Source organism: Sinohyriopsis cumingii, chromosome 1 (assembly GCF_028554795.1).
Source record: "Sinohyriopsis cumingii isolate HCF-2022 chromosome 1, ASM2855479v2, whole genome shotgun sequence".
NCBI classification, from domain to species: Eukaryota; Metazoa; Mollusca; class Bivalvia; order Unionida; family Unionidae; genus Sinohyriopsis; species Sinohyriopsis cumingii.
In genome coordinates, this window is record NC_142961.1 from 165,031,899 (window position 1) to 165,041,988 (window position 10,090).

General features: G+C 36.7%; 1 protein-coding gene across 2 annotated transcripts; it reads right to left on the reverse strand.

Moving 5' to 3' along the window:
* Positions 1–1,327: 1,327 nt before the first annotated feature.
* LOC149808307 (uncharacterized) lies at positions 1,328–8,244 on the reverse strand. 2 transcript variants are annotated; one of them, XM_089950458.1, is made up of 2 exons: positions 8,116–8,244; positions 1,328–2,687 (listed from the first exon to the last, which is right to left on the reverse strand). In XM_089950458.1, exon 2 carries the CDS (start codon positions 2,586–2,588, stop codon positions 1,716–1,718), a length of 873 nt encoding a protein of 290 aa, XP_089806584.1. In that variant the 5' UTR covers positions 2,589–2,687; positions 8,116–8,244; the 3' UTR covers positions 1,328–1,715. The 2 variants fall into 2 exon arrangements, with proteins under 2 accessions (XP_089806584.1, XP_089806576.1); XM_089950450.1 differs by lacking the exon at positions 8,116–8,244 and adding an exon at positions 3,720–3,963.
* Between the last annotated feature and the right edge of the window lie 1,846 nt (positions 8,245–10,090).

Genomic DNA, 10,090 nt, shown 5'->3' on the forward strand with positions numbered 1-10,090 from the left:
CAATGTGCGTTGAAAAGGATACGAGTCAATGGTCGTCCTAACCTATCACACGCACTCCACATCGTTGAGTCAATCTTCGTTCTAATCTATCGCACACATTCCACGCCTTAGAGTCAATGGTTGTTCGAATCTATCGCATGTACTCCACGCCTTTGAGACAATAGTTGTTCTAATCTTTCACACGTATTTCACGGCTTAGAGTCAATGGTCGTCCTAATCTATCACACGCACTCCACATCTTAGAGTCAATCGTCGTTCTAATCTATCACACGCACTTTACGCCTTAGAGTCAATGGTCGTTCTAATCTATCGCACGTACTCCACACTTTAGAGTCAATGGTCGTTCAGATCTATCAAACGTATTCCACGCCTTAGAGTCAATGGTCGTTCTAAACTTTCACACTTACTCCACGCCTTAAAGTCAATTGTCGTCCTAATCTATCACACGCACTCCACGCCATATAGTCAATGGTTGTTCTAATCTATCATACGTACTCCATGCCTTAGAGTCAATGGTCGTTCTAATCTAGCACACTCACTCCACGCCTTAGAGGCAATGGTCGTTCTAATCTTTCACACGTACTCCACGCCTTAGAGAATGTATTGTATGTTAACTTATTTACAAAATATTATTGTTTCTAAAAGAAAGTTATTGTTACTATAATTAACAACAAACAGTACAACACGTGTTTGGGACATCTTCGTAACAAAAACATCTAACAAAGGCAATAGATTTTATAGCGAAAGAAACCATAAGGGTCGGTAAGGATGCAACTTATTACAACTTTTCAATATTTTTGGCAAATATTATTTCTATGTTAATATTTATTCAAAGAATAACTATCTCTTAGAATTTTCAACTGATGCCATTATTTCAAATATTATAACTTTGATTCTCTTTATTTAAAAAATACAGAGATTAAGGAAGCAAGGCCATAAATAAACGTTATAAGATGTTATGTATTGACGCCGCCAAGTAAAATTCCCATAGGTCGCCATATCAACCACTAATTACATTTTGAACATTAAATTTTTTATGTTCTCAGAAAAATCCAAACAAAAGTGGCAGTGTAATGTTCAATTCCTACTTGTCCCTATTTCGCCCCCCCCCCCCACCACCACCGTTAACTGCTCACTTCGTGATTAATTATGCTTTTATATCCATCGACTTCATTTCTCTGCAACTGTTTGATTAACGATAATACCGTGCAACCGGAAGGATATAAGGATGTATCCTTATTGTTGTTTTAATACGCTGACAACATGAGATTCTACGAAGAAAATAAAACAAACCATAAAAGGTTTTCCGTTTTCATTTTGTAATAGATATTATTCTATTAAAAAGTACCGTTATTATTCATTGACCTTAGTTTACAATTTTACACCAATATAATTGTATGATATGACTGGCTTGTTAGGATGCAGATAGATTTTATACGTTGAAGATTTGTACATGTACGCATAATTCGGACCTGTGCTTGCTGGAAACGGACCGAATGACAAAGAATACTTATTTGCACAAAAGTTAGGTGTTATATATTATGGCATTTTAATTAATAGACTGGCTAAAACAAAAGGTTGGATCATCAATGACTCATTAGTCCCTTAAGGTCTTAGACTATAGACTTGCTACTGCAAAACCTTCATAGCTTTGTGTATTTCACTAAACAAAAAGAAAAAGAAAGAACTTATTTCATATTAGTAATAATATGGGTTCAGCTAGAGGTACCAACAAGTTTTAGGCTTTCAGTCTGTTGTTTTTCTCTTGGATAAAGCTTGTTTAAAGTCTCTTCCAGGCCACTGTGTGGATATATAAATCTCTTCTCAAACACAAACTTGTAGCACTGTTCAAATGACCATGTAGGATTTTTATAGAAAACGTAGGCAACCACTGTTGATCCAGCTCGCCCTATTCCAGCTCGACAGTTTACGATGGTCTTTTTATTCAGAGCATCCTGCTCCTCAAGCCATGATACAGCTTCCTGTATCATACTATCGGGGATTCTATTTCCCGCTCCATTTTTCATTGGAATTTTTTTATAAATAATTTCCCGACTGAATTTTGAAGGTATAAGGTCTAAATTATCAGCAACATTTAGAATTGCATCAAAACCAAGTTCATCGGCTACCGAGGATGCCATGAAATTTCCCAAATGAATATTTTGGTAAACATGACTGAATTCTGGTCCTTTTGTCCATTTTTCATCTGTGGGTGGAAATATTTTTACCAAAGCGTCTACCATAAAATCATTTGCCCATATCCAAGTTTCTGACTGTTTGGATCTAACTCGAAATGTGAATCTGTACTCCTCACCATCACTTGTAAGAATAACTGAATCGCTGAATACGAACACCTTTGCTCCATTGTCTAAGTTAGTGGTAGATTCAAGGATTCCCAATGGAATAGCATGCCATTCACCGCTTGGATTACCTCTGTGATACAGGTTTGTCCAGGCTTGCGCACAAATATCGTCTCCTGATGTTTGAGGGTTGTCAACAGCAACTCTGACTTTGAAGGTCATGGCCTCCAACATAAACATATCCTGCCATGACGGAACCGGAGGCTCAGTTGACACAATTACCGCCATTGTCTCGAGTTTTATGCGCCTTCGAAAGCAAAGTGTGTTTATTGCTATAGGGAGTCCTTGCCTACCCAATAATATATACCACCTTAGCTGTACTTCTTACTGAAAAAAAACAAAAAGACAACAACAAATAGTTGTATTTTTGACGAATATATCCTTACTGTTTTCACTAAGCATTAAAGTTTAAAATTAACATTACGAGCAAAGCATTGCCCTCAACAGATAAGTGTCATGCTGTGAGTGAGTAGATTACTTATAAAATTTCTGGTATTTTAATAGTAAAGTAAATGAGTCCTTATAAAGGAACGATGATCTAAGCTAATTCGGGTCTGTTTATTTCCTTCCCTTCTTTGGTCTTTCTTGAGAGAGAGAGAGAGAGAGAGAGAGAGAGAGAGAGAGAGAGAGAGATTATTAGGGAGGTATTACAATATTGCAAAATGCTTTAGCTAATTTGGTCAATGTATTTACGTTTATTCTCAACATTGTTACAAAAAAAATCTGGTACTAGAAAGCACAACCTATTGACTAATTGTAACCCACATATGGGTCTTTCTATCACCGAGTTTTGTCGAATACTAAACCATTACAAATAAATCAAACAACTCAAATAAAAAAAAGCCAGGAGGTAGTTAGTGAAAACTGCGTGAGCAAGATAGGATCTTTCAAGCACCGAAAAAATAGGCAACAAAGAAAACAATGAGGTAGCTCATGGAAAGCTATGAGCGACATACGGACACATATTTTGTATCCAAATGAAACAGGAAATGAACTGCTGCACATCCCACCTAAACTACTACTACGCTATGCTCTCTTTCTTCGTATTTGCCATCGAAATATCGCATGAACCAACAACTTGTTTTTCTCTTCTATTTAATTATTTTCTTACGTTACTGGCATCAGGAAAAAAAGACAATTTCTAGGAGAATAACTTGACGGTCTTCTTATTATCCAGGTTGCTCCACAAATTGGTTCAAAGACATCCGCAGAAGTGACATCATTCTCTACCAGTACGACGATTCATAGGAGGATATATCTCATGTCCATCTGAGGAGATGATGTTCATGGGATTTATCCTGCAGGCATTTCTACTTCTAGCACTGAAACTCAACTATTTTCGTTTAAAACAAACAATACCTTAAAATGGCCTCCAATTAGCTGGATAAATTTTTTCTTCATAGTCCGACCTAGTTCCAGCAAATACAAGAATACATACAAATTTGTATTAGAATATTTTCGCGTGTTTTTGTGCTTCCTGTCAAAATTAGAATTGTTGCTGTGGTCGTATTTTAGCAAAGCGACAGGGAGAGTTACTCACATTAATCGTCACTATGTGACGCAAGTTATTTAGCGTTGCGTGGTAACAAACGTCACAAATGGACTTTTGTTAAAAATGAAAAAGTTACTAGTAGGTAAGAGAAAAAAAAGAAAGAAAACAAAAAATGAACAAACGCGCAATCCAAAATTTAATTTTCTTTCGGATAAATATTCTTGATCGTAATTTTTATAATAATTATAAACGATTTTAATAAGATATATTGTTAAAAATAGGTCTTAAACTGATTGGAGATAAAGTGCAATTTTTAAAGAATCCGTATAAAAAGCGTTTCGTGTTCTTAATTAATATCCTTCGAATTAGTCCAATGAGCGAATATTAAAGGTCAAGGCTGACTTTTCAATAAGTGATACAAGGATGGGACAATCAGACAGAGGCGGCGTTAGGAGTACACGGGGCCTAGGGCCGACCATGACCGCGCGGGGCAAGAGTATAATAATAATAATAATGAGGACTTCGTATAGCGCCTAATCTTTAGAAGCTCTGAGCGCTTTACAACATTAGACAACACCTATAAGATAAGAAACATAATAATATTATTACAAAAACAAACAACATGAAATTAGAAAAACATTAAAAAATAATAAAAAAAACATACTGAGAATATTTCAGGTAGGAAACATTATTAGGTCTTTAAGTTTGTTCTTGCAGTCGAAGTAAGTGAGTTTTGAGAGCACTCTTGAATTGGATCACTGTGTCTTTGTGTCTAAGTTCAGTGGGCAATTCGTTCCACGTTGCTGGGCCCTGGTATGCAAAAGAACGCTGTCCATATGACTTTGTTTTCATAGTGGGAATAATGAGTATACGATTGTCAGAAGAGGAGCGTAAGTATCTTGCTGGTGCGTACACATGGGTGAGGTCAGATAGGTATGTTGGACTAGAGTCCGATAGTGAAATGTAGCACAGAGAATAAATTTTGTGTTTGATTCTGGATCGAATGGATAGCCAGTGTAGGGTACAGAGCAGCGGGGAGGTGTGCTCTGATCGTGGTACTCTAAGTATGATCCGAGCAGCTGTGTTTTGAACGTTTTGAAGTTTCTGGAGAAGATATTGAGATGAACCAGACAGAATTGAGTTACAATCGTCCAGTCTTGAAAGTACTAATGAACACACAAGTGTTTTAGTGTCATCAACTGAAAGATATTTGCGAATTGAGATGATGCGTCTCAGCTCAAGATATGCAGCCTTGCATATGTTCATGATATGCTGGTGCAATGTGAGAGTACTGTCCAGAGTAACACCTAGGTTTTGTACTGATTGTGTGAATTTAATGTTGACGTTGCTGATATTTATTGTTTGAGGTAAAGGATTTGAATGAGAAAGTCTGTGTTGTGATCAGAATGGCCTCAGTTTTATCATCATTCATCTGCAGCTTGTTACAAGTCATCCATAATTTCATATCAGAAATGCACCTCTCTACACCTTGGATGGTAGCATCAACTTCAGTTGGGTGGCTAGATTTGTATATTTGGGTGTCATCAGCGTACAATTGGTGAGACACTGGATGATGATATATGACGCTTGAGAGTGACTGAGTGTACAGAATGAAGAGAACAGGTCCAAGAACAGACCCCTGTGGAACACCACAACATAGATCAACTGGGCTGGAGTGTATTCCATTTGCAGATACAATTTGTATCCTGTTGACCAAGTAGGACTTGAACCACAGTAAGGCTGTATCATGATTGCCAAATACATGCTGGAGACGGTGAAGTAATATATCATAGTCTATTGTGTCAAATGCTGCAGACAAATCAAGGAGGGTGAGGACTGTAATCTTTCCGCAACGCAGAGAGAATGTCATTAACTACTTTTAGAAGAGTAGTTTCAGTACTGTGGCAAGGGCGATATGCAGTTTGTACATTGCTAAAAAGACTATTTGAATTTAGATGAGATACAAGCTGGGAAAGAACAACCTTTTCTAAGATTTTTGAAATGAATGGGAGATTAGAAACTGGGCGGTAGTTCTTTAAATCGTGATGGTCTAGTGTTGGTTTCTTCAGCAGAGGCTTTACAATGGCAGTTTTGAAAAATGATGGGAATTCCCCAGATGAGAGAGAGGTATTAAGAACATCAGTTAGTGAAGGCAATACTGGATCTAAGCACTCAAGCAGCAGTGATGTTGGAATTGGATCAAGTTCACATGACTTTGGTGTACTTTTCATCACGATTGTACGTACGAAATCCATAGAGACAGGTTCAAATGCTACTAATGGTTGCCGCTCAAATTCTGTATCCCAAGTGTATGGTGACAACGAGTAAATTGAAAGTGTGGTGTCAAGCTTATCTCTAATGGTTTGTACTTTGTCACGGAAGAAATTTGCAAACATGTCCGGAAGGTCGACTGGAGAGAAGGTAGTTGGAAGTGGTGTTGATTTGTTCCTTGATATTAGCTTGTTCGTAATCTCGAAGAGCTCTTTGCAGCTGGAACTTTCCATGATCTTAGTAGTGTAGTGGGCTGATTTCGCTGCATGGACTATATTTATCGGTATCTCGATTGGTATGCTACTGCAAACACTGATTATGTCTAGACTAGATCAACTTTCGCGATTTGGCGCACGAATTTAATTGTATTGCGTGCATTACGTGCGGCCTGTATCAGCGTTTCCACTTTTCGGAGAATATAGCTTGACAAACTCATAAGGACGACCTTAGGCCTGAAGCGCGGGGCCTCCTCAAGAGCGGGGCCTGGGGCGGTCGCCCCACTTGCCACCCCAAATGCCGTTCATGCAATCAGAGTTTTAGATTCCAAAAACCCTGTCTACTGATACGTCATGTACATGTTGTTTTCTGTTTTTTCTTCCCCACCCATCCACTCTTTCAAATATGCATACAGTGGCCAAGGCGCTTCGCAGGAAACTTTGCATCCCATACAACCAGAAACAACGTTATGACCAGAAATATTACAAAGAAATCTTACTGGATATTCTGCAACAAGGGCTGACTGAAGTATGCAGTACCTTCCGTTGTCAGAATATACGTAAAATGTCTTCTAACTTTTTAAAGAATCCCAAGCCGCGAACTAGCGTACTTGTACACTTTTTTTATTCCATAAAAATACACTTTTTCCAGCCCCTAAAAATATCGAACCACGCACTTCATACAAGCAAAAGTTCTGTTATAATCTTCTGGTGTTCAACTTGGTAATGAAATATAAATGACGATCAGAAAACGATACTATTGTGTAATTGAAAACACATCCCTATGATAAGTATGTATAGATTAATTAAAAGCACATCCCTATTATAAATATGTATTTATGTAATAAAAAAACTCGTTCTTAGCATAAGTATGTATATTATGTAATTAAAAACACATAGATATATGTATAGATGTAAACGACATGTATCTCGCTCTCTCAGAACACAGAACTTTCATATAAAAAAAATGAATTGTGTGTTTTAAATAAAGCAACTTTCATGAAGTAATTCGAATGAATCATGTAGCATCCAGCATAAACCCTGATAACGAGATGGTTAATACAGCGTTAAGTAGCATCAACCGTCATATCAAGATGGTTAATAGAGCGTTACGTAGCATTAACCCTGATAGCAAGATGGTCAAAATAGCGACGACTGAAGAACGAACAAATTACCTATTTCATGTGGGTGATTACACAAATTTGTATTCAGCTTAACTTATACAGTACATGCTGAAGATCTGTTTAAACTTTTCAAGATCAGTCTACAGATAAGATATCAGGTTATTAAATCAAAGTATCAAATAGTATTTTGTATGCATTTTATACCGAACAGAACGTCTGTATGACAAGCTACTCCGACAGAATTAACTACCGCTCAATATACAATGACACAACTTAATTTTAGAAAGAATGATCACATCTCAAATTAAGACAATATAACCAAATTAAACAATACATCAGTTATTCCAAAGAGAAACTTGACTATATTGTATATATTTGCAAGGAGTGAAATTATTATGAAAATAGTTAGCATCTTCGGGTTCAATAGCACTTTAAAGAAATTCAGCAAGGTTCTTTTCAACGTGAATTAAACCTTACCATTAATATTGATGTTGTTGTTGTTCTAGGGTTTAACGCCATTTTTCAGCACAAGATAGGCTATACATGGCGGCCAGTATAACTGGTGTAGGAAGAACCCCGGAAAGCCCAGGGAAGAACGACCGACCCACGAGAAGCTACTGGCAGGCTTTCCCACGTAGCCACGCTAGCCGAACCTTGGACTCGAGCCCACGTAGACAGAGGTGAGATGGCAGTGATCCGGAACGGTGAGCGCTTTAGACCATTCGGCCACTCGGGGCCCCAATATTGATGCATCAAAGCTGGTATTTCTAAGGTTGATACATGTGACAGTACGAATGGTAAAATTCAGAATGACCTTCAATAAACAGGGAGTCACTTGTGAACCAAAGGGATGGGCCATGCGTTAAATAAGGTTAAAAGATTATACAGCTAAACGTATATTAAACATAGGAGCCATGTTGAAAAGTATGCTTTGTAAGAGTGTAGCACGAGGTGACGTTCTACACGCGAACGTAAATACCGCATGACGTCATACGTTTCGTCATGTGGGATCTGTCGATGCGTGTATGAAGTGTGTGTATATGTGAAACAGAGAGACAGACAGAGACAGAGAGGATATTAAGACGCAACGGGCTTAAACTAAGTAATATAAGAAAGCGTAACCAAAATATGTGTAAAATTCAACAAATAAGTTAGCTTTTCCAGAATATAAAAGGAAAATGTAAATTGAACCGACTGTATTTTGAATAAAACCCCAAATAGTCATAGAGTTTCTAACACGTCCTAATGAATAAAATTCAAAATAAACTTTAACATTATTTCATATAAAATCCAACACCGAAGGTGTTGACGTGCCTGTAGTGGCCTGTAGACTCTAATGTACTAATGGCCTGAAGTGTAAGGATGTGCCAATAGTCTTTTGATGAATTACAATAATATATTCCACGTAGTTCTTGCTTGAATTCACTATAATTCCAAGTTCATGTTTCTGAAATAGAATATTATAATGAGCACTTTGCATTTCCAGTGAATAAATAATTTAAATACATAAATTCCAGCCCAAATTAAATACTGAACACACCAAATGATTCTGCTTCAAAATATAGAGCGAATAAATAACTTTTTTCAGTAAATAAGATTATATGAAAAACTAAGACACAAACGAATTACCCAGATGAGGCCCAGAAGTTCATTTCTAGAACAATCTAAGTTATAATTAGAAAAGTATGTTGCTAACATTATCCCGAAGAACATGATAAACATAGTGTTATTGACTCAGACTAATATAATAATTTTAATATTTTACCTACGATAATCTCGTGGGTCGGTGGTTCTTCCCGGGTTCTTCCTCCACCATTAATACCGGCCGCCATGCATAGGCTATCGTGTGCTAAAAAAATGGCGTTAAACCCCACAACAACAACAACAACAACCTACGATAACAGAGAAATATAAACTATATATTAGTTGTTTACAGAACAAAATCAATGATTCTGGACAGGTAGACAATGAACATGATTTTGGACAAGGGTAGCTACAAGATACAATTCTACATAATCCACATCATATAATGAAGTAGAAAAACCTAAATTAACAATGCAAAAAAATATACATAACAGAAAGAGAGATAGTTTTTGAAAAATTACATCAATGCTAAGTTTTAATATCAACATCTTTTAATAAGTCTTGCTCATTTAACATGACAAGGAAGTGTTAGGGCTTGTCCCTTCCTTTTTCATGTGCAAAAGATTAAACAAAAACTTATTTACAAGGCTGTCAACATTCTAGAGTCACACTACATTTCCAATGATCTATATAGCATTGTCATGGAAATTAAACTGTGGTTTACGCGCAAAGGGCATCATCGTAGTGCCAGTGAAACCAACTTCCTTGACTAATGAAAATAGATAACCTAAACATAATCTAAGGTATAAGATATAGTGTGTCTTGAAGGCACTAAGGTATAAGAAATAATTTGTATTTAAGTCACTAAAAACGTATCTGAAAGAGTTTACAAAAAAAACAAGTCTATAAAAAAACATTCACTCTCAATCTAAGTGTTCAGAAAATGGTTAAATACTTTTTAAAAAACAAAAACAACATAGTCTTAACGATTTCTAATAGCATTTTGATAAACTATTTAAATACGAGTTCATATTCACTGCAGTT